The sequence below is a fragment of the Protopterus annectens genome, chromosome 13.part0 (genome assembly GCF_019279795.1).
Source record: "Protopterus annectens isolate FY-2018-M chromosome 13.part0, PAN1.0, whole genome shotgun sequence".
In the NCBI taxonomy this organism is placed as follows: domain Eukaryota; kingdom Metazoa; phylum Chordata; order Ceratodontiformes; family Protopteridae; genus Protopterus; species Protopterus annectens.
The window spans coordinates 239,712,858-239,738,337 of NC_056747.1; the positions used below are offsets into that span (position 1 = coordinate 239,712,858).

Here is a 25,480-nt window from a genome sequence, read left to right on the forward strand (position 1 = left end):
TTCTGCTTTCTCATCCTTATCACCTAACTTCTTTCCTCTCAACTTACTCTCCCAACTTGTGTACTGATTCATTATCTTATCCTACAGTGAGTGTCTATACCCACATTCAGTTCCTTATAATATATGTTGTCATCACTTGTAATTTGCTACACAAACTGCACTCTTCATGCTCAAATTGCTCCTTGCCTTCTGTTGTAAATTAGTGCTATTTTAAATGTCTGTTTCATGTGTCTGTTTCATGTAATTAATATGACTAACTGCATTTATTTTGTTCTGTGTACCTCTGCTCAAACTGAAAATCTCTGTAGACATATGTGCCACAATGTTTTAATCACTTCAATGGCTTCTTGTATTATTATTGTGCTAATTTACTTTGTATTACTGTGGAGCTTTTCTCCCTAGGCCTCCGCTGAAAAAGGGCTGTAGCTCAAGTCAGACTGTTCCAGTCAACAAATGTCAGATAAACCAACAAACATGCAACAATTTTCTTACTACTGTAGACACAGTGATGGTCATCAAAGGCTGTCGTCTACATGTGTTCCCAAATCACTAACTACTAGGTCTACTTATAGGGGATGAATTATTGATGTAGTAATTTGCAGAGGTGGCTTTCTTACTGAAGGATGCTGTTATACACTTCCTAGCATTGAGTTTAAGACCGTGACTGTAGTGTCAGTTAATCTGTGTCAGGCTGTTTTGGAGGATGTTTGCGTCTTTGGGAGCGGGGAGGGCAGGATTCATTGAGTGCAGTAATTTGCAATCGTTTGTGAATTTGGTCAGCCGGTGGCTTTTGATGCTAGCCATTACTTCATAGAAGTAGATGCCAATCAGAACCAGTCTCCGCAGCAAGTCCTGAGGGACTTCACTGGTGACTAGTTTTTTTGTGGCCGTAGACTCCCCTTTCTTAATTTCTTGGGTCCTGTCTGTGACCCAGTTGGCTACACAGCGGGTGACATAGGGCTTTATGCCTAATTCATTGAGCTTGTCTATAGTGCCAGAGTGGTGAATTGTGTTGAATGCTTTGGCCTGGTAGACGGTATGCACTATTTTGCTCTAATCCATTGCTTTGGTGACCTCGAAGAAATCCACCAACTAAACTAGGCATGACCTTCTCTTTACCAAACCATGCTGAGCTGGATCCAGTGTTTCAAGGTTTGTCATGCCCATGATAATTCTTTCCATGGCCTTGCATATGAGACTAGATGAGCTTTAGGGGTCGGTAGTTTCTTGGGCTCATGAATGGCCCATCCTTGTCTAGTGGGATAACACTTTTGGTCTTGCGTTCCCTTGGTATGAGTCCTGTTTTGAGGCTGTAATTGAATAGTGTTTTTAGATGCCCCAAAAGGTCATGTTTCATGCTGTTAAGGAGGCATCCTGGGATGTTATCAGGTCCCATCAATGCAATGTTTTTTTGTCTTGAAATAAGCATTAAGGATCTGTTTCCTGGTGATAGAAGTATTTCTAGAGAGGTGTCTGTGGGAGAAAGCTGGATAAAGTTGGAGTTGAATTTATTGGAAAGTGGGTTTACAATGTCCTCAGACCTTTTACAATTAGTTTGGAACATTGTTGTGTATTGCCTTTGAGGTTTTTGGACACTGAAGAATGCCTTGTGGTTTTCCTTAGTCTGGCAGGCTACTTTACCTCAGATTAGCCTTTAAGTGACTTACAGTTCCCTGAGTATTTAGTTTGAGAGAGTTCTCAACTTGCTGGGTATTACAATTCCTATTTTTGGCCAGGAGTTTTTTTTTTGTTATATAATCTGATGGTGCGTTTCCTCAGAGGTGGCTTGCTTTTTTGAGTTTGTCGTGAATTTTTTTTGGGTAGGTCCTGCAACCTCTGTATAGCTGTATACATGATTGTAGAAGGTTCTTGTGAATGGACTGCATAGGCAGCAGTGTTCTCTGGGTTTGGGGGAGGGGGTGGAAATTTTGCCAGGATGTCATTTAGAAGTACGAAGTTGTCTTTGGAGTAATGTTTAAAACTTTTAGGGTCACCTGGTGTCTCAGATTTTACTTTTATTGCAAAGGAGACAGTTTTATGGTTTGGCCTGACTAGTGAGAACAGTACATTTGGGGGGGTGCAGCATTCCTGTAAGCAGTCTCTGTTCTCACCTTGTTATTTTTATATGGACCTTTTGTCATTAGTTCAGTGGTGCTTAACAGAGAGCATACATTTGTGACCAAAGTTCTCATGAACTGTACAAACAAAAGATCAAAATGTGTCCTTAGCCATGGTACACTTGAGATTTTTTCATCCAAGGGAAAAAAAAGACTTAATAGTGACATGAGCAAATCCTTTTATTTTGATTTATTGGGAGAAGAAGTAGCTGAACTCTAGGGAGATGTTTGAAAAAAAGCTGTGGAAGCCTGCTGGAATGGTGGCCATCTTCCATTGGCTGATTCCTGGAGATGAATTGTACAACAGTGGCAGTCTACTTAAACATCTACCTGCATGATGAATTGCTCACACATCTGTACTGTCGCTCGTCCTTCTCTAACATAGATGACAAGCAGGTGGGGTATTTCATTTAGATGCCCTAATACACAGAAACATGTCAGGATGTCTAGCAGCATGATATAATATGAACAAACTGGTTAACAGACAGACCTTGCATACATGGTTACATCTCAACGGCTTACCACAAAATGGCAGACTTACATGTGCTCAGTATTTATACACTTGTGCAAGCCCTTGGATAGCTTTTTAAAGGTACATACACACACTGATTTACATCCTCCCTCTTAAAAAGATTGCATGTATAAAAATAATACTAGTTAGATGTGCATTACTAGAGACATTAGAAATAAAACACAATGTTCATTTCCATCATATCTGTTATGGTTTTAGAGATGTGACCATATCTCGTAACGTAACAGTCTAGACCAAATTTAGCAACAGGGACAGTCTGCAGTGCAGAACTCTTATCAGGAACTTCTGGATTTTTAATAGGAATGTCCTCTGGTATTGGAACACTGGTCAACTCACTCAGAGATGGTCTTTCTCACAGGCTATGTGATGTGGTATAAGCTCGGACACCAATCTAAAATATTTCCGATTCCACCTAAAGACTGCTCCTTGTGATTCCACAATGTATAATCTCTGCTCTGGACAAATAGTCATCATGACACCAATCTGATCATAACCTTTGGACATTTGCATCCTCACCACTTTTCCTCATAATGGATTGAGTGGTTTGTTGGTTTTATCGTAGTAGTACGTCTGGGTTAAACGCTTCAACAGATTGGTTTTCACTGACCTGTTGTTGTCACATGGAGCCAAGAATTGACTACTGATTCGTAATGTGGTTCTGGTTTGTCTCAACAGAAGTCTCTGGGCAGGTGAACCAAGATGTTTATCATGAGGAACATTTCTGAGATTCAAGATATTCAGAAAAACATCACTATTATCTCGTTTTGACTTCTCAAGTAACTGTTTTGCACTTTGCATGATCTGCCAAACCATTTGAGTGCGGCTACTCAGGACTGCTTTTGGTAAAGTCCCATTCTTCAGCAAATCTTTTGAACTGTTGGCTTGTAAACTGCATGCTGTTATCAGAAATAACTTTGTGGGGGCTACCATGTACAGCAAAATGATGCTTCTTAGTTAATGACAGTACTGGTTGCTAGGTTAGGAAGTAAGTCAGTCTTGAACCAATTGGAGTAAGTCTACTAACACCAAATAATGTTGACCATACCACTCGAAGATGTCAGTGACTACTGTCGACCAAAGTAGTTCTGGAATCTGGTTAAGCTGAAGTGGTTCCTTCTGTTGATGTGGCTAAGTACTGTTATACACTGAACAAGATAAAAGTGCTCTCTCAATATCTTGTGACGTAGAAGGCAAAAATACTAGTCCTCTCGCCCTTCTTTTGGTAGAGTCTGTTCCTGGGTGATCATGATGCAAGATAGTAATGTACTCTGGTTGCAAGGACTTTGGAACAATTACTTTCTGAACTTTCATAATGATACCTTTGTCAGACAAAATGTCATCCCTGTATGGAAAATAAGGTTGCACTTCTTGAGGTAAACTAGATTGGTTTGAGGCCTTCCTTGATTAAGTGGTTGAGTCTTTGTAAAACTGGATATGTGGCTGTGTGATCTCTCAACTCATCAAGATGTGTGGAAGAAAATCTTCTCACTTCCATTACTTCAAAACTGTGGTGTTTCTGGACGATCTGGATAAGGTATCAGCAAGATAAAGAAGTTTGCCTTTCTTGTAGACAAGATTGAAATTATACTTTTGCAGTTCTCAGTATCATACGTTGCAGTCTGGCTGGAGCTAATTGCATAGGTTTTCTCAAGATGGTGACTAGAGGTTGGTGGTCTGTTTCGACCTGGATAGGTCTTCCGTAAAGATAATCATGGAACTTCAAATATGCAAACACAATTGCCAAAAGCTCGCTCTTGATCCTAGGCATAATGCATCTCAGTTTGGGTAAGAGTTCTCTGTGCATAAGCAACAGGTTGATCCTGTTGTAGAATGACTGCACAAAGACCAAATTTCGAAGCATCACAGGAAAGTGTAACTGGTTTCTGAACATCATAGTTTCTGAGAGTCTGTAGACTTGCAGATGATCGTGTTTCACTGTTGCAGTCATTATATTTGAGTTATCTGCTTGCAGTATCCCTCAGTTGGCCTGATTAATGAAGTATTTGGGTCCTGCATCAGTTGCTCTCCCTTCCATGACGTCAGGTCATCAGGGGTATAAAACATGCAGTCGACGCCATTACATCAGTCTTTATTGCCGTGCGGTGCCTGAAGCAGAAGCCGTTTGCAAGTGCTGGTCGGCTGACTCCTGAAATTTTCGTTTTCTAGTTTCAGAACCGAAGGCTTCAACTAAAGCTAAGTACCCCATTGGGGAAACATTTTCTTGCTCCTTACCGATGTCAGTAACAGTTAATAATTGCATTACTTGTGGAAAGCAAATACCTCACAAAGATTTTCATTCGTACTGTATTCCTTGCCTAGGCCCTGACCATGACGTACCTTGCTGTCTGTTTTGTGCTTTATTTAATCAGCGCACTATCCGTCGCCTGTATATTTTCGCTTCTAAATATTTCGGTTATCTGTTTAATTATCCAGAAATGTCATCGGTTAGCCATCCTATTACCAGGATTCCGAAAAAACACAGATAAAGACAGAGACAGGTCGCCGAGGTCCAAAGCTGCTTCTCCTAAACCAGTCGCCAGTTCACCTTTACTCAGTGAGGCGCTTTTGCAGCCCCTGATACCCTGATGAATTGTGAGAAATTTATTTGTATAAATAGAGAAGGATTTAGGAATGTATTATCTGAGAAAGTTACAGCTTTGCTGTGACGAAAAACGTGCATGAGATTTTCTACGTTTACTTACCAGGAAAGCATAATGTGTATGTTTTTACTCTTTAAATAGTTGTAATCTTGGCCACGCTAATTTATCTATCGGCGTTGTGCACGTGGGAAATCCACTGTTTGGCAATAATAACCTATTCACACTACGATAACGCCTTCTACTCACATTTTTAGTCTCTATTTATAATTCCCAGTCTTTTAACTACACTTTATTTGTTAAAATATGTAAAAAGGCTGCGTGTATATGTTATACTTTTATTGCTTTAGCAGAAAAGTACACAGCTGGCATTCTATTATTTTGGCGCCGTTTCACATTTATCTGCCAGCGTTCAACCTATGGGACCTAACAAATTGTGCTATCCTTTACTAGAATCTGCCTGATGCTCTATCACTGTATATTTGCCACATACGTACGCTATTGTTTTTCATTAAGTTTGCATATAGTAAGACCACTATATAAATATATTACCTGTGTTGCATACTATGTCTTTCCTGCTGGGTTTTGATATACTAATATTGGCTATTTAAAGGTTAACCTGTGTTGTCTAGCTATTATATTGCTTCCCTCATGACCTGTTTCTCTCTCTCTCTCTCTCTATACATTGCAGCTCTGAGTTCCTAGTTCTAACCCTGACTGCCTGAAACTGCCCTGCCTTGATACACATGGTATCACTTTCTGTGTAAAATAGTTCACCTACCAGCTCCCTGAGAGTTCACCCTGGAACACTGAAACAGAAAGTACGTTTGCTAGAGTTAACTTAAGACTGTATCCATAATAATACTTAACTACTCTGCCAGGTTAGGTGAGCCTCTCGAGTGTGGTACGGCAGCAGCCAATCCCCCCCCCCTCCCATAGCAGTCTGTCATATCCCCACTTCTAGCCTATCTCCCACTCTATTTTCCATTTTTTTTATCCTGCTAGTCCAGATCTATACTGGTTCCTCTCCTTCATCTCCTCTTTCCCTTTCAGCCTGGCAATACCTCAGCTGTGGCATACTCTGTAATTCAGGTCTCTGCCCACTAGGTGGCGCCTCTTTACTTGCTGTCTAACTTATACCCTCACTCTCTCCCTTTATATCTTACTAGCTACACCTTCTGTTCTTCACTATAACTCTTCTCGTACTAGCACACCTTTACTAGATTCTAGTTAAACCCTGTGTTTTAATAGTTTTACTGTGCCCTAAGAGTCTAATATCTTTATCCACCCCTCTAAGCATCCTATATCTCCCACTGTTAAGCCTCTCACCTCCCTGTTATACTTTCCACCTCTACACTCACCTCTCTTGTCTCTCTCTTCTCACTGATTGTCTTCTTGGATTCAGGACTCCTTGTCTCTTCCCGCTCCGTTCGCCCTGCGGGCTCACTCCGCTCCCCTACCCTGCCCCCAAATCCCACCCGCCCCTAGTGCATCCAGCTATATCCCTCTTATTACCACTCCCACTTCCTCCCTACACCAATCACACACAACCCCCCTAAACACACCCCCTATCAGCCTATCATCCAATTGTAACCACACCTACAGCTTACCTATAATATTACACCTCATTTCTAACTCTCACCCCTAGCACTACTCCTACTGCTTCTTACTCTATTGTACACTGCAATACTCTCTTTATTCCACTACACAATAAACATACAACATAGATAACACAACCTTAACACCTACCACCAAGTTACTTACAGTCATGCCTCTAAATCCCCCATCCATCTCTATGTTACTATTACTATCTATTAAACTATCATATCTTTATTACCTTACCCAACCTCCTTCTTCGTTCCATTCACAACTTTATCATACAACCTACCACCTAAACTCCCCTCTCTCACCCTTTCACTCTCCTATTTCTCCCCACCTATACCCAATAACACAACTTCTAACATTCTCTTTCAAAGTTTTCCCCTCTCTAAGGAACCCTATCCCCATAGTACCTAATGACCCTCTGAGCACCAGTACAGATCCTAATCATTTCTTTACTCTACTCAATCTCCTTTTTAACCCAATCTTTCATCTCATCACCAGTCTTTTATCTGGTGACATCCATCCCAACCCTGGCCCCTCCACGTCTTCCTCCTCACACAGGCCAATATATTTTACTTCTCTAAACTCACAAAGTATTGTCAACAAAGTCCCTACCCTCCATGCATGGCTCATGTATAACAAACCTGACATACTATCTATTTCAGAAACATGGTTAAAACCATCTATAAAAGATTCTGAAATTACTCCACCTAGATACTCAATCATTCGAAAAGACAGGACCCACAAAAAAGGTGGCGGAGTTGCTCTCCTATATTCTTCTTCCTTGCTAGTTACCCCCTATGATAAACCTACTCCTAAATTTAATAATGCTGAAATACTCCTCACTCTCCTACAAGTCAACAAGCACAAATACATCTGTTTAGCATCCCTTTACATTCCCCCAGGGGATAATATTTCCACACTTGAAAACATCCTCTCATGGCTCTCTAACAATATCAGCAATGAAACCATAATCTTAGGGGACGTAAATATCAACTGGGCCTCCATCCAGTCTTCAAACAACCCTCTTAATATCAACCTATTTAAGTTTTCCCAACTAATCAATACTATTACACACCCATCACCAAACCCCTCTTGTGGCACCATCCTTGACTGGATTCTAGTGTCACATCCCCACTATTTCTCTGACAGTGGTACTCTTCCCGACCCTCTTAGTGATCACTTGCCAATTTTCACTCGCCGTCTCCCTTGCATCTCTTACCGCACCCATAATATCATCACTACCCGCAATGACAAAAATTTTAACCCATCAACCTTCATATATTCTCTAAAAGCAGTAAATTGGAACATTCTAAAGACACTACCTTTAGAAGACGCAGTTGCTCACTTTAACCTTACCTTCTTAGAAATACTTGATTACCAAGCCCCTATAAGAACAAAAAGAATAAAAACAAACTCTGCCCCCTGGTTAACCAAAACCACACTATCTACCATGCACCTTAGAAACAAAGCCTGGAGACTCTATCTGAGAAATAAGACCCCAGAACAACATATTGCTTACAAAACCCTTCGAAATAAAGTAAAAAAGCTTATAATCTCCGACAGACAAAAATACTTCTTTACACTCCAAAACAACAATAAAACTAACCCACAAAAATTCTGGAAGGGGATCTCCACCCTCCTAAACCCCAGCAAACCACACACCCCAACTCCAGACCCAAATAGCCCAGACCTAGATCTAGCTACACAGTTCAACTCATTTTTCATCGATTCTATTAGCAAACTTACATCCTCCTTCACACACCCCTCCTCTTCACCTAATACACCCCCAATCTCTCCTGCAAATAACCCTCCCGTCATCACCACTTCCACCACATTCCCATCTTCTCACTGTCAATCTTCCTCCTCTTCCACTACTCTAACCCCCTCTTCACCCATATCTTCCTCTAGTTCTCTCTCTCCCAACGTTTCTCTATTCTCATTTAAACCTATCCCTACTTCCACCATAAAGAAACTCCTTCAGAAACTAAAGCCATGCACCAACGCTCCAGACAACATTCCCTCTTATTTCCTTAGTATAGCCGCGGAGGCAATTGCCTATCCCATCAGCATTCTAATCAACCGCTCCATCCATGAATGTACTGTACCTCTGCTATGGAAGCAAGCCTTCATCATCCCCCTCCATAAAGGAGGCAACAACTGCAATATAAATAACTTCCCCTATTGCTATCCTCTCCCTATATCTAAAATCCTGGAAAAGTGTATCCAGCTTCAACTCCTACCACACCTCATAGATAACAACCTTTTAACCCCTACACAACACGGATTCAGGCCAAATCATAGCACCATGACAGCCCTCCTGTCCTTTCTTGAGACTGTTAATAGAGCACGTGACTCCGGCCACATTGTTTCCACCTTACTACTAGACCTCTCCACGGCCTTGATACTATTTCACATAGCCTGCTCCTATCCAAACTATCAGAACTTAACCTCTCTCCCACCTCCATAAACTGGTTCTCCAGTTATTTATCAAACAGACACCAAGCCGTAATATGGAAAAAGGCCACTTCCTCTTTCCTTACTACACCCACTGGAGTTCCCCAAGGATCTATTCTTGGTCCTATCCTCTTTAATATATTTATAAATGACTTCCACAAATCCATCCCTCTTGCAAACATCATCCAATATGCAGACGATTCTACAATTATCTGCTCTGCCACCTCCCCCTCTCTTCTCCAAAAACTGACTCAGGAAGCTTTCTCAATTACTGAGCATTGGATGAAAATAAATCACTTGGCACTCAACACCTCCAAAACAAAGCTAATGGTATTTACCCCCTCCAAATCTACTTCTTTTGACACAAACTCTTTCTCAATTACCAGCCAAAACAACTCACCCTTGGAACTGGTATCTGAAACCAAGCTACTAGGTGTTCTAATTGACAATCAACTTAAATTCAACTCCCATCTACAACTAAATATTAAGAAAACACATCAAAAACTAGGTATGCTCTACCGTCAAAATCAGTATCTTACTAGTTCCTCCAAATCCACTCTCGCTTCCTCCTTTCTCATTCCCTCTCTTCTCTACGGTGCTCCATTACTGACTAATCTTCAGTCCTCTCTAAAAGCCAGCTTTCCTCCTGTTATAACAAAATTGCCAAATTCGCTAATAGCCATAGGTCCTCCACCCACCACTGTTCCTCTCTCCAAAAACTAAACTGGCTCGAACTACCTAATCATCTTAACTATATACAGCTGACTTTAGCTCATAAGCTTATTTTCAACCCCTCTCTTTGTCCCTCTCTGTCTTCTGCCTTCAAAATGCACCTTCCAAATAGAGTCTTAAGGTCCAACAATCAAAACCTACTAGAAGTCCATAAACCATCTCACCCCCCAGGTAAACACTTATTATCCTCTAACCTTTCCCGTCTCTGGAACTCACTCCCACCATCCATCCATTCCACCTCTAATCACTACCTATTCAAAAATCTCTTCACTCACATCTTAGGTCCCAATGGGATTGTTCTTGCTCCCACCCCTCATAAATATATGTCATCCTACCTCCTGTATGCATTCAGGCTCAACTTTACCTAACAAAGCGTGTTTCCTTCTGAATAACTACACTGTACTGTAATTGTTGTGCTCCTTCTCCAACACAACTCTGCTATGTTATCTCCTTATTGTCTCAGCTCATGTACATCACATTAATATTCATTTATTGTATTTTTGAATACTGCTTGACTTTTGAACTAAATGTTTTACCCACTTCTTGTATAATTTAATAATAGTTAGCTATCTTGTGAATGTAACTTAGTTTTATGTGCTGGAGCTTTTCTCCCCAGGACTCCATTGAAAACGGGTTCTTTTGGCCCAATGGACTATCCTGGTAAACCAACTGCAAATAAATAAATAAATAAATAAATAAATTTATTGTTACTATTCAAGTTTGTTTTATATTGCTTTCACTTAAGTTGGTTTACTACCTATATGTTGGATTAAAAGCAGAACAGAACGCTTAGTTTCCCTGGATGGTTTTTTATTTGGTCTAAATGTTGGTTTAACCATTGGTTACGGTTTGTTTTTGAGTTTTCAGTCACTGAAAGCAGCATGGCAGGGGAATCAGAAGTTATTGTTTCTGGAGGCTTAACTAACCTAAGAGAGGAGGCGGGACAGTTTCGCAAATGTGTTAGTCAGCTCACCCAATTGATAGAGCTTATGATGCTTGTCAGCCAATCCCTGATAGAATTTGTGAACTTCACAAAGGAGAGGTGGCTAGAGTAAAGACAGGTATAGCGAAACTGCCCCAAGCCCAGCGTAATGGAGGAAAATGGAAAGTTGATGTTAAAGAAACAGGTGTTTCTAATGGAAGCAACGAGCAGGATTTTGCTGATACTCCTGCAATTTTGAGAGAATCAACTACACCCGATAATGGAGAAGGCGGTTTGCGTGTTGTCATACCACCAGGACAGAATGCACGCTCGTATGCAGGAGCAGTTAGTAACCAAGGCAATGGACTGAGAGACTGGCTTCAGGTTAGCTTTACAAGCAAATTTTGTGACAATTTGAATAAAGTACCTGAAGTAAATGAGTCCTATAGTAATAAATTAGAAATGTTATCAAAATACATGATGAAATTTATAAGTTTAGAAGTTGAGAATGCATATTTAAAACGCTGTATAATAAAAGAAGTGGTGCCTAAGGGCTTAAGAGTTTATAAGTTCCCTAACAATGTATTAGAAGGGAGTGATTATCATAAGGATTTACTAGAGTTATTTAATCGATGTGGAATTGATGTTTTGAGACTTATGATTAAAGAAAATGAAAGAGTAAAGGATGAATTGAATAAACAAATAGATTTGTTAGACAAATGTATTAGGGAGGATTTAATTTTCAGTATTGAAGAAGAAAAAGTTAAATACTATAAGTTAAAAGACAGTATAGATGCTAAATGTGCAGATTTAGTGAACAGAAAAATAAGGAAGCCAGAAAGAGACCTTCGGGAATATCAGAATAACATAAGTTACCCTAAACCACATAAACATGTTTTTAAGGGGGAATATGGACAGAAAAATGTTCTTGGGAATGATAGAGAAATGACAAGTGTTGGTGAAAATGCTAACGAATTAGATGAGTTTGAAGAAGAAAGGCCCCTACGTAGATCAGAAAGGATGAAGAACAAGGGGGATTATAATTACCAACACCAGAATTTTAAACAGGGTTACAAACAGAACCAAAATTTTCAATGGAGAGGTGAGAAGGACAGCTACTAACTGGAGAAGGATATTACACATCCCCCCACCTCTGAATTCATGGTAAATGAAGTAGGAGAATACAAAAGTTCTTTTAACAATTTCACTATCTAACTTTAGCGCCTTGAAATTGGAGCAGGAACATTTTAGTTTATTTTCCAAAGGGCTTAAATACATTCCTAGGAAAAAAGGAGATGTGGCAAGGACACTTATGGATCTCAAAATTTTTTTAGGAAGATTAATTTAGGTTTGCTTGTTAATCAAGATAATACTAATTCAAATGAACTATACAAAGTACTATTACCCCCCCCCCCATTATATCCCCAATTAAGAAATTTGGAAAAAATTATTGAGAGAGAAATTAGGGGAAAGTATCAACATATCCACTTTAAAGGAAACTTAAGTGAAAAAGAAAAACAAATTAAATAATCTAAGAAGGGGCAAAGAAGTAAGGGTTATGAAACCTGATAAGGGGGTGGAATGGTGCTTATGGACATGTCATACGAAGGTAAAAAGAATGACTTGTTAAAAGACACTACGCGATACGCTGTCTAAAAATGAAATCAACATTGGTTACAGTAAAATAGATATTGTCCTTAAGGACCTGCTGTTGGAAGGACTAATAGATCAAAAAATATATGCTTATCTTACAGTAGAAAAAACAAAAATTCTATCAGTGTTTGGAATACCTAAGATCCATAAAAATGAGAGAAATCCCCCATTGAGATTAATAGTTTCTGCAGATGGTTCCAAGACTTTACCTTTAGCCAAATATATTGATAAACTGAAGAAAATATGGCTTAAAAGGAAAAACATACTTAAGGATTCTTGGGACCTACTAAAGGAAATAGATAAGAATTTTGAAACATCAAATACTACATTTATCACTATTGATGTAATGGATCTCTTTTCTAGCATCCCACATTTAGAAGGGTTACAAATGTTAGAAGAAATTTTATATGAAGACACTGAAATTAATAACGAAGAAAGGTTGATAGGTTTACAGCTTATGGACTTAGTATTGAAACACAATTACTTGTTTTTTCACAGAGAATTTTATCACCAGACCAAGGGAGTAGCAATGGGGGCTGCATGTGCCCCCAAGTATGCCAATCTTGTACTGGCTCGATGGAGGAGAAATTTGCTTTAAATTCCCCTTTCAGTACCTCTTGGTATCTTTATAAGCGTTTTCTGTATGATATATGTATTTTTTGGACAGGGGATGGAGGTTATTACAGAATTAATAGAAATGGTGCAAAAGACTACAACTTTTCTTGATTTTACATGGAATATAAAGAATGACACCCTTCAATATCTGGATGTAGAAATATATAAAAAGGAAGGGAGATTTCATTCAAAGGTATTTAGAAAAGTTACATACACAAATTATTTTTTACACTTCAATAGTGCTCGCCCTTTTCACTGTAAGAAAAACATAGTGAAAGGGCAGTTTGTCAGGGGGAGCCGGATGACATCTGAGGAATGTGAATTTAATAATGAGTTAGACTTCCTCATTAAGATGTTCAGGGAAAGAGACTACCCCGAGGAAATGTTAAAAGATCTGAGGAAAGAAGTGAGTGCAAAAAGGGATTCACATTTCAAACCGATTTTAGGTGACATGAATGAAAACATTTCCAAAGAACATGGTAATGGAACTCAAAGTACTAAAGATTTTAATCATGCCATAATTTTGGAGTTTAATGCGAGTACCCCACATATTAGAAAAATAATTGAAAAGGAATGGTCAAGGTTTGTAGGTATTACAGACCTAAAAGGGCTTCCATCAAGTAACCTAAGGTTTGTTTATAGTAACTCAGTTAACCTAAAAAGTTTGCTAGAGAATGCTACAGAAAATAATACCAGACAAAGAATAAGTACATTTAGATGTGGAAGTTGTAGTCAGTGCAAGTATGTAATTGGCAAAAGTGAAGTTAACCTAGTAAGTAGAGCTAGACTACTGATATAAGTAAGGGATTTTTTAACTGTGAATCCTTTGGACTGGTCTATTTGGTGTGAGGTTTGCGGGTCCTTCTATATTGGAAAGACAGAAAGAAAGAAAATTAAAAAGAAGGATCTACGAACATTTAAATGACATTGAGAATAAGAAAGAAACCAATGCCATGTACAAGCACAGCACGGAATGTAGAGAGGCTAAATTTTCCTTTTTTGTCCTTGAGGGGGTGAAAAAAGATATTAGGGGAGGCCTTTGAGAGGAGAGGATTGAATACAAAGAAATGTAGTGGCAATTGACACTAGACGCTGCAGCTCCCCCAGGCCTAAATGATATCAAATCCTTGCTAAAAATGAGAGCTGCTAAATTATAAAAAGAAGACAGAATACTTTTTTTCTCTTCTTTTACTGTTTTTAATAGCAATTTTCATATTTGGGCACAAGAGGGAGCCTGAACCCTTTGTAACCTAATACAATGAATATACATTTCATGTTTTTAAACTGTTTTTAAACTACATTTTTAATCTGTGTTTTTTAAAAATCTTTTTATTGGAACCAAGTTTTTAATGGTTTTGTATGGCAACTATAAAGTATTTTGTTGTTCAAACACATCTTTTACAAAGTGCATTAAAATTTTAAGCTTATGAATCAATGGAAGTTTTTAATGAGATAATAGGGAATGACGTTTGAATTGTCCTCTTAAGCCTAATAGGTTAGAATGAATTAAGCGGGAAATTTATCTATATAAATAGAGAAGGATTTAGGAATGTATTATCTGAGGAAGTTACAGCTTTACTGTGATGAAAAACGTGCATGAGATTTTCTACATTTATTTATTGTTACTATTCAAGTTTGTTTTATATACTGCTTTCACTAAGTTGGTTTACTCCCTATACGTTGGATTAAAAGCAGAACAGAACGCTTCGTTTCCCTGGATGTTTTTTATTTGGTTTGTGTTGGTTTAACCATTGGTTGCTGTTCATTTTTAAGCCCCTGATACCCGCTACTTCTGACTCGCAGGCCTCTACTGAGACCCATTTGGAGTCCGGTATGCCGCGAGATGCTTCAACTGTGGAACCTACAGATGTCTCTACCTTGGATGGGTCCGGAGCCGCTGTGCAGACACCGGCTTCTGAGGGTGTATTCAGGCCTACGGACTTGCATATTAAATCGATGCCTCCTTCATTTAGGCCAAAATCTCGAACCATGCCTAAGAAACCGATGCCCAGGCAGCATGCTCAGGCCACTATGCCTAAAAAACAAATAAGAATGGCTGAAGATCTTATAACTCTAATCAGGGGAAGCCAACCTCCCCCTTCTAAGAGACCTAGGACTGAAGTGGTTTATGAATCTTCTGAACAGGATTCTGATTTTTCTGATTCTTCTGTTGATCTGGATTTGCCCTTATCTACTTATGAGGATTCTGATGCAGAGGATTCTCTTCCCTCTGCTTCCCCTCCAGAGGATTTTTCTTTTGGTGAAACCTTACATACTCTAAGGGAGCATTTCCACAGCGAAAGCCAGGATTTTTCTGATTCAAAAAAGAGGCTTAGAGATTTCTTACTCCTGCCTCAGCATAGGCCTTTAGCTATACCTCCTGCACTAGACATTGTTGATGATGCCTTTTCAGAATCTAGTTTGGCCCCTGATTCTTTGCCTCCTGCTCCCAGAAAACCTGACAGATATTACAGGGTTCCGGATTCTCACAAGTTTCTTTTTAAAAATCCTATTGCGGATCCAGAGACCATCTCACAGGGACCCAAGGGATTTAAGGCTTCTACTGCTAAAAATCCTACCCCCCTATGATAGAGACTCCAGGGTGCTGGATAGATGGGGGTAAGAAAGTTTACACTTCTGCAGCCTTTGGCCATTAGGGCTTTAAACTGCCAGTTTCATATGTTGAAGTATCAACAACATGTTATTGGATTGCTTAAACAAAAAATGATGTTAATTCCTGACTGTGCTGAAAATAAAGAATTAAAGGATTTAATGCATTCTGCTGAACAGGTTGGAAAACATACTTTGCAATGTGGATTTGATTCATTAGAGGCCTCTTGCAGGGCTGCTGTTACTGGGGCTGTGCTCAGAAGGCATGCTTGGCTTAAGGAGCAAGGTTTGCCTGATCATGTTAAAGCTAAATTTTTGGATGCTCCCTTAAATCAGGACCGCCTGTTTGGCAACAAGACTGAGGAAATTCTTCAAAAGATGGAAGATAAAGCTAAATCTATGCAAACTGTTAAAGATTTCTTACAAGTTCAGCCTCCTAGATTTAGTAGGCACTGGCCCTCTAAAAATTGGTCCTTTCCAGCCCCTTCCAGGTCTTCTCAAGCCAAACCCAGACAGCCGAAATCCCATGTTTCAGTCCCAAGGGACACACAAGACTAGGCAGTGGGGGGTTTCCGGACGCAAACCTGGGAGTAGTAAGACTCCCCATGGAAAACTCACAATGACTTGCTTTTAATACTTCCAAGCACTTCCCAACTGAATGCTCCTTTAGGCAGAAAGATTGGTCGCAGGGGAAAAACTGGGAACTCGTTGCCCAGGACAAATGGGTTTTAAATGTAGTGTCCCAAGGATACAGATTTCATTTCCACACATTACCAAAACAAAGCGGGTGGCCAGATCTACCCCCAAATCAGTGGGCAGAGGCCCAAAATCAAGTACTCTCTCTCTTAAACATGGGAGCTATTCAGTTGGTGCCAGAAGAGGAAAAGGGACAAGGCTTCTATAAGAGACTTTTCCTTGTACCCAGAAAAGGCAATACATGGCGTCCTATCCTGGACCTTTCTATTCTAAACACCTTTCTGGTGATTCCAAAATTCAAAATGCTGACTCTTCAACAGCTGCTTCCTATGCTAAGCAAGGATGCCTGGTTGGCAACACTAGACTTAAAAGAAGCATACCTGCACATCCCTATCAGGGAGTCTTGCAGAAGATACCTACACTTCAAAGCAGGCTACATGCACTATCAGTTCTCTGCACTGCCCTTTGGCTTATCTACTGCACCCAGGGTATTCACAGAGTACCTAGCTCCAGTCATTGCATTTTGCAGGCAAATAAGTATTCAAATATACCCATACCTTGACGATTGTCAAATTCAGGCAGAAAGCAAGGACATTCTTTTGAATCATCTGGCCTATGTTCAGAGGGTACTGACTTGTCTGGGGTTCACCATAAGTGAAAAGAAATACCACCTGGTACTCTGCCAACAAATTATATTCCTGGGAGCAAGCTTGAATACAACTTCCCAGATGGCTTTCCTCATGCCAGAGAAACGGATTCATTTGACAACTTACTTCAAACAAGTTGCCACAAAAACCCAGCTATCTGCAAGGCAAATACTGCAAGCCTTGGGGTTCATGGCCTCCTGCATTCTTCTAATTCCATATGCAAAGATGCATATGAGGAAACTACAGTAGTATCTCAAAAGCCTATGGTGTCAACATTCACAGGATCTAGAAGCAAGGATTCCTGTCATACCTTGCCTATGCCTAGAGTTCCATTGGTGGGCAGAGGCCTGCTACCAAAACAGGGGACTACCTTTCACACCACCCTCTGCCGCCCAAATTTTAACAGATGCATCAGACTATGCATGAGGGGCTCACCTGGCAGGGAAGTGCATTCAGGGCAAATGGAACCCAAGTCAAATTAACCTGCACATAAATCAAAAAGAAATGTTAGCTGTACAGAATGCTCTGACAGACTTCAAGGACCACATTCTTCCAGGACAACTAATGGTAAAGACGGACAACACCACTGTTATGCGGTACATAAACTATCACATTCTTACCCACTCTGCAGACTAGCCCATGGCAGTGTGGAACACAGCCTTGAACTACTAAGTGGACCTACAAGCTCAATTCCTGCCAGGAAAACTAAATACACTGGCAGACGGACTAAGCAGAAACCTCATGGACCCACACGAGTGGAAACTGGAACCAAGGATTTTCAACATGTTGACAAGCAAATGGGGGAGCCCAGATATAGACTTGTTTGCCTCTCACCAGAACTATCAATTGGACAAATTTTGCACAAGGACTCCCCACAAACAAGCCTGGAAAGTGGATGCTCTATTCTTCAGCTGGAAAAACCTATCAGTCTTTGCCTTCCCCCCTCTGCCTCTACTCTCCAAAGTACTACTAAAAGTCAAACAGGACAAACCAAGGATGGTTTTGATTACGCCAGACTGGCCGCGCCAACACTGGTACCCCCTCCTGCGCAGTGTGTCACGGTTATCTCCATGGCACGTGCCTCAGACTCCTTCCCTGCTGTCTCAGCAGAACCACCAGATTCTGCACCCTCAGCTTGCAACACTGAACCTTGCAGCCTGGCTAATTACTTAATCTCTCCTTTACCATCCCTCAGCAAACCTGTGATGGATATCATCTTAGAGGCAAGGAGGTCTAGTACTAGTAGTACTAGTAAATCCTATGCTGAAAAATGGAAAAGATTCTGTGCCTGGAACCAATCTCAAGGGATGAGCACAGCAGCACCCAATTTACCTCAGATTTTGCAATACTTAACTGAGATGCTTCACACGGGCCTGTCTTTTTCCTCCATTAAAATCCACGCTTCAGCCGTTTCAGCTCATTATAACACAGAACCTCCCCTCTTTTCTCATCCACTGCTCAAGCAGTTCCTCAGAGGGGCCAAAGATTTGAGACCAATCAGGAGAGCTCCAACCTCGGCCTGGGACCTTAACTTTGTCTTGGAGAAACTCACTCTACTGCAGACTTAAAAGTTCTTTTTTGGAAAAAAGCTTTCCTTTTAGCAATCACTTCAGCTAGAAGGGTGTCTGAATGACTGGCCCTTATGACAGTGGAGCCTTTCATCATCTTTCATGCGGACAGGGTGTCACTCAGAATCAATCCATCCTTCATGCCCAAGGTGGTATCCAGTGTGGCTCTTAATTTGCCAACCTTCTTTCCCAATCCACAGAATAAAGGGGAACGGATATTGCATTCCTTAGATGTGCACAGACAACTTAGATTCTACTTGGACAGGACTAAACCTCAAAGGAAATCTGAACAACTGCTGGTAGCATTTGCTGCAGGGGGGGAAGGCTGTTTCAAAGCAAACCATTTCTAAATGGATAAGCCGTTGCATTAATTTCTGCTATAAACACCATGGAAAACCTATCCCCCAGGGAATCAGACCTCACTCCACCAGGGCTGCATCTACCTCTACAGCCTTTCTCAGAGGCATCCCTACCAGGGACATACTAGAAGCTGCTACCTGGAGTTCTGTACATACTTTCACCAAGCATTATCATTTGCCAATTTTCTCTAAATCCAGAGCTGGCTTCGCCACTGCAGTCTTGCAGGGCCTTATAGCTGGCCCTAATGCTGTCTAAACTCTTCCTCCTCCCAATCATAGGTTTGGGAATCTACCCAAATGTAATGACTGCAACAGTGAAACACGAAGAACATAGTATAGTTGTGTACACTTATCAAAAATGTAGATGTTAGAGTCTATTCACTGTTGCAGTCCTGGTTATCTTCCCTCCAGCCCCCTAACGTCTTTTGGCTATACCTCTACTTTCCTTTACTATGCTTAAAAGCCTTTTTGGTGTATTTGCTTTTTTGTTGGAGGTACATCTTTGTGCTTTTATGTTTAATTGCTTCCCATTGGGGGCACCTGACATCTGGGGCAAGAAAAACTGATGTAATGGCGTCGACTGCATGTTTTATACCCGATGACCTGACGTCATGGAAGAAGGGACAGCAACCAATGCAGGACCCAAGACTTTGTTAATCATGCCAACTGAGGGCAACCTGCAAGCAGATTACCCAAATGTAATGGCTGCAACAGTGAATACACTCTAACATCTACATTTATGGTAAGTGTACACAACTGTACTGTTTGCATTAGCATTAATTTTCTGAAGTGTGTGAAGCCTAAAAATTCAAATGCCTGTCATTATTTTCTAACATCAATCTTTATTTGCCACTAATTTGCCAGAAAGCCACAATTTTATGAAAAATGGACCAAAAATATAAAGCAAAAATCTGGACATTCTGCGAAAGCCTGTACAGTTGATAGGTATGTTTGCTTCACCATTACCTCCTAATATGTCTACTATGATAGCACAAGGATACCCAGAAAAAAGTTGTTCCATTGCATGTTGAAAGACTTCAATTACAGAATTTATCCCAAATGGCATTCTCAAAAATCAGTAACTGCCAAATAGGGTACTGAAAGTAGTTAGCAATGACTATTCCTTGTCAATCTGAATTTGCCAAAATGAACTCTCTGTATATAAGAGGGTAAAAACAGTGACATTTGGCATCAAGGCTGCAGCGACCTAGACTGTGTGCATTGGATGAGGAGGTCTTTTCAGCACTTTGCTCAAATCTTGTGGATCAATACATATTCTGATGTCATCAGAGCTTTTTGTAAGAGCTACTACCATATAAGATACCCATTCAGTTGGAGTTTCAACTGGAAAAAAATCACACCTTGTCGCACCATTTTATCTTGCTCAGTTTTAACTCTGCCCTGCATGGCTATTAGAACTTTTCGTGCTGCCCTGATAACTGGACTGACTTCTGGGTCTAACTTCATGGAGTACGCAACTGGAAGTTTGTCTTCGAAAAGATCAGCATAGGTAGAGAAAATATACTGGGCAAAATTAGAGTAGTGGTCTTTCAAGCTAACTTGGTGGACTTTATTAAATGAAAGCAGTCCCATTTTCAAACTGTCTCTGGGCCAGGGTTGCCAGACATCCCTATTTGGGCAGGACTGTCCCAAGATCAGCAGCCTGATCCCAAGTCCCGCCCTGCCGGTTTAAATCCTGGCCAGCCTCCGCTTTTTTTTTTTTTTTCAAAAATTGCTAAACACGGAGCTTCTTGTGTTCCGCATTAAACACGAGAAGCTCCGTGTTTAGCGATTTTTGATTGGCCCATATGCCTGTATATAGGCCAATCAAAAATCACTAAACACGGAGCTACTTGCGTTGAATGCGGAACTGCAATGCATTAAACACGAGAAGCTCCGTGTTTAGTGCAGAGCTACTGAGTGAGCTCAGTTCTTTAATGTGGAACTCTGTTCCGCATTACAGACTTTTTTTTTAGCAACATAAGGTTTATCACTGCGCCTTCTAGAGCTGTTCTCATTTGTAAGTATATTTGTGTGCTTTTCTGTGAGCTTGTATAGCTGACAAATCTCAGTGGCCTTATTCAAAGTTAAATCACTGTCACAAAGCAAAATCTTTCTCACAGCATAATCTTTTACACCAAATCTGCACATTTTAGCTTAATTTCTCAGGTCAGTTATACATGCTGCAAAAGTTCCACCAGGCTTTTGATCCCTTTTGTAAAGTAAGTGCCTTTCCATTGTAACATTTGTTTGGGGGTTACACATTTCTCTAAATTTACTCTTTTAAGCGCACTGGGTCCTCCCTTGACTCAGCCTGTACAATGATATGATGGTTTTCCCTCTCTGGTGTAGACCGAAGGTGCATACACAAATGAACGCTTCCTTTATGGCTTCTGACCCAGCTAAATTAAGTAGAATGAATGCCTTTGTATGGTAACCTTCATCAGAATATGCAGCCTGTATGAAAATTGTACACTTGCTCAAACACTCTCCAGTTCTCAAAAGTATTAATGTCAAACACAAGTCGACTGGGTTTTAAAAATCCGTCTGCCATGCCCACAAAGTATCCACAAACGCACTGAAAATATGGCCCTTGTAATTATGTATGAACAGTTCAAGCTTGCAATAGCATTCAGATGCACAATAAACTCTTCGAAATACTGTACTTTGAGAAATATGCTCTGTAATGGTTGTATTCTACAAAATATGCATTGTAATGGCTGTACTTTGTGAAATAACTTTACTGTAACATTGCACAAACAAGCGAACACTTTATACACTTTGATAACTCAAATATCTTTGCTTAATATGCAAAATACACGCTTTGCAAAAATGCAGTTGTTTCCCCTTATTTTATTTGTTTTATGCAATTCAGACTTTATTTCAAACATTTTCCATAGTAATTTTAATTTTTTTTCAATATCTTACATACCGGTATATGCAAATATAGTTTAGAATGTTCTGTATGCCCCATTTCAGATTTTATGAATAAGAAATGGTGCTGAGCAAGTTTTAATATCTGAAATTCATTTCTGACCTGTTTTGCAAAGTATGCACATTTGATTCACTTTTTTATATTCCACCAGTTCCAAGCAAGTGCCTTAACTCATTTTAGCCATGCTGCCTCTAACTTCATGCCCTTTAGACATGTCGCTTCTGACACCATGTCCTTCTCTAACATAGATCACAAGTAGGTGGGGTATTTTGTTTACATGCTTTAATACATAGAAACACATCAGGATAGGCAGCAGCATCATAAAATATATGAACAAACTGATTAACAGACAGACCTTACATACATGCATGCTTACATCTCAACAGCTTACTACAAAATTGCAGTCAGACTTGCACATGCTCAGTATTTATACACTTGTGCAAGCCCTTGGATAGCTTCTTAAACATACACACACTTATCTATATGTACTACCTTCCTACTTCTTCCATTTTGAAATAGTCATATTTATCAGTGGGTGACTGAAGAAGGCATAATGGTAGATATAATAAAGAGCAGCAACAGCATAGAATTTCTTGGGTCACAGTCATTGATGGAGAAGGTGATGTCTGTCTTATTGGATGTTATAAAGCTTTAGTGTAACAGTACCAGCATGATGATTAAGTTAAAGGGGAAAACTTCTGGTGTGAAAATTGTATGCAACTCACTTGTTAATGTGAGAATTAGATCTAGTGATAGCAAGTGCTTAGTAAATCCACCTCACAACTAGCTCCAAACCAGTAGCCACTTTTGTTTTGCATGCCTCTAGTCGTTATACATTTGTGCCTTTGCATTAGTTACTGGTACCCATCTTGATACTGCTAGTGCTTTCCTTGGTAGTGGAGCTTACCAGTACACACTTTTAAACTGTTATTTCTCATTAACCCTGTGTCGTTGCAGCACTGACATTGTTTCAAGCAAATTGTGTTAGTTTATGTGCAGTTATTGTTATAGTCATTGTTATTGTCCTGTCTCCATTCACTGTTAAGTTTTTTATATTTGTTTTTAGTGTAGCTGTGGCATAGTTTTCTGATTCTTCCTGTTCAGTCACATGCACATAACATGCTGCATTGTAATCCTGCAAATTAACAATGTTTGGTTCATCCTCTCTCTGAACAGATTTACCCCAATGAAAGACACAGTATTCGATGTCCGGAGTCGGGAGAGCACTATGAAATTACGCTGCTGCACTTTTTACAAGAATACCTCTGAAAACAAGCAACTCTTGATTCTCTCTGACACTAACTGACCTCAGAAACTTTGATCGTCACCAGTTTGTCATGAGAGGGATGCCTTGGATTACAGTCTGCTGAAAAGTGGGCTGATGTCTGGAAAGTTTTATCCTATCCCTCGCACTCTGTAGGGGAGAAGGGTGGCTTCTGTGATTCTCAGCAGTGAGCTCTGTTTGGAAAAACGAATTCCCTTTTCTTTGCCATTGCTAACTCAGTGCGGTGGGTGCTTGTTCACATCCTTTTAAACTGAAATTGCTGTGGTTCTAACCCTGCTGACCCACAGTGGCCTAGTGTTGTATCAGAGTTTTCTTAGCAGAACAAAAGAAATTGTCATTGTCCTCTGGGAGGAACAAAGGATTAAATTATTTGCTGTGGTTTCAGTATTTCTTAGCATAATTAGGCCTTCTGTTATGTGTAAAAGTAACCCCCTTTTTTAAAGATTCTGAATGGCAGTGTTTAGGCTTTGCTGAATAATGTGTGAAATCTGTTGGCCCTTTGTTTGCAGAATTGTGAGCCAAATGCTGAGGCTCAGATATGCATGTGTGCACACCTGCAGATGTCCGCTTTTCAGCATCAGGTGTCATCCACAGTAGAAGGTCCACACTCCTCGTTACTGTTTATGCAACCAGTTCTACATGTGCTGGTCCTTGCTTACAAGGATGCACTATGAATGGAGAGAAACTGAAGTCTGTGGGGAAGACAGACTGCCTCGGGATGCATTTTGGACAATCATCAGATTAGAGTGGAAAAAGAGAGGACACTAATATGCTTTGAGCTTAACCTCAAGAAGTAAACTGCTGTTTATGTGCCCTTACACTGTAAATTACCTCTACCCCCACCTCTGATCCCCACTTCCACTTAATCATTTGGCTGAAACTATACTGAAAGCTGTCACTCCAATCATTGCACAATCTGTACTGGGACAAAAGCCACCAACAATAGCTGCTTGCCCACGTATTTTAAGTGTGTATTAAAAGAAAATATTTTTATGGATTCCTATTCTTTTATAATTGAGTGTAAGGGGTAGTAACTCATTAAAAATATTGGAAACTTTGAAGCATGCGTCTTTTCTGTTGTATTGTCTTAACAGAAGTTAGGTAAAAGAAACTGTGAGTGTTGGGGGGGGGGGGGGTAAGTTTAGGTTTTTTGTATATAGCTTATTTACATCAGTAAAGTCGCACACCATTTAATTGCTTTGGTGAACCTCATCTGAAATGCATCTTATTTTTCTGTAGATTTTCAACTTTATTATGACTTGACTGAAGAGTACGCTGAAGTTTTGGAGAGTTAAAGTTAATGCTCATATGTGGTACTTGCACTGTCATACCAGTATAAAAAGAGATATTCATCATTTTATCACTTTTACAGTATTGTTGGCTAGCTGGATTATGTCCTACTTGGATATTACAGACAGCTTCCACAGCTTAAAGGTACCTTCCAATTGCCCAGATCATGGGTAGCTTGGGCAGAGCTGGAAGAAAATCAACAGTCTGGGCACCAAGGCAGTCAGAGCATTTTTGTCACTTAAGAGCACTTTTGTGGGGTTTTGAGGATTGGTCGGCTAGCATCACTCCAGATACTTATCTTTGGACAGTAACCTTGTACAAGTTATGACTGTAGTAGTACTTTTTCAGTGAAACTGTTTGTTTTATGCTATGAATTTAATTTTTATTTTGACTGTCATGCAACTTTTCTTTAAATTGGAAAACTGTGGTGCCTTCATTACTTTTTGTAATCCGTATTTTAATGTTTATGCTCTTTTGTGAGAGAAATTCATAAATTGTGTTCAGGGGGCTGGGCAAAAGCTGTCATGGGTGGGTCAACCTTATCTAATTTTTTTCAAAAAAATAGCATTGCTTTCAGAACTACTCATTTATGCCTAAAGTGGTATCTAAGTTTACTTTAAACCAAGCTATCCATCTGTCTTTCCAGATCCTAAGAATGAGCAAGAAAGGATTCTTGCTCTAGATGTCTGCAGACAACTCTGGTACTATCTTGATAGGATTAAAACCTTCAAGAAATTCTGATCAGTTATAGATTTCTTATGAAGGTAAGAAAAACAGGGCAACTGTGCAAAAGCAGACCAGTTCCAAATAGTTGCCCCATGTATCTCCTTTTTTGTTAATACCACCGTAACATGTCAAATCCA

General features: G+C 40.0%; 1 protein-coding gene across 1 annotated transcript in view; it reads left to right on the forward strand.

Moving 5' to 3' along the window:
* The window catches only part of DPP9 (dipeptidyl peptidase 9), a 1,882,741-nt gene extending 1,858,353 nt beyond the window's left edge, over positions 1-24,388 (forward strand). The window contains exon 20 of the mRNA XM_044053789.1: positions 23,219-24,388. Within this exon, the coding sequence (XP_043909724.1) occupies positions 23,219-23,311 (93 nt within the window). The 3' untranslated portion in view covers positions 23,312-24,388. The remainder of the gene's footprint in view (positions 1-23,218) is intronic.
* The last annotated feature ends 1,092 nt before the right edge of the window (positions 24,389-25,480 follow it).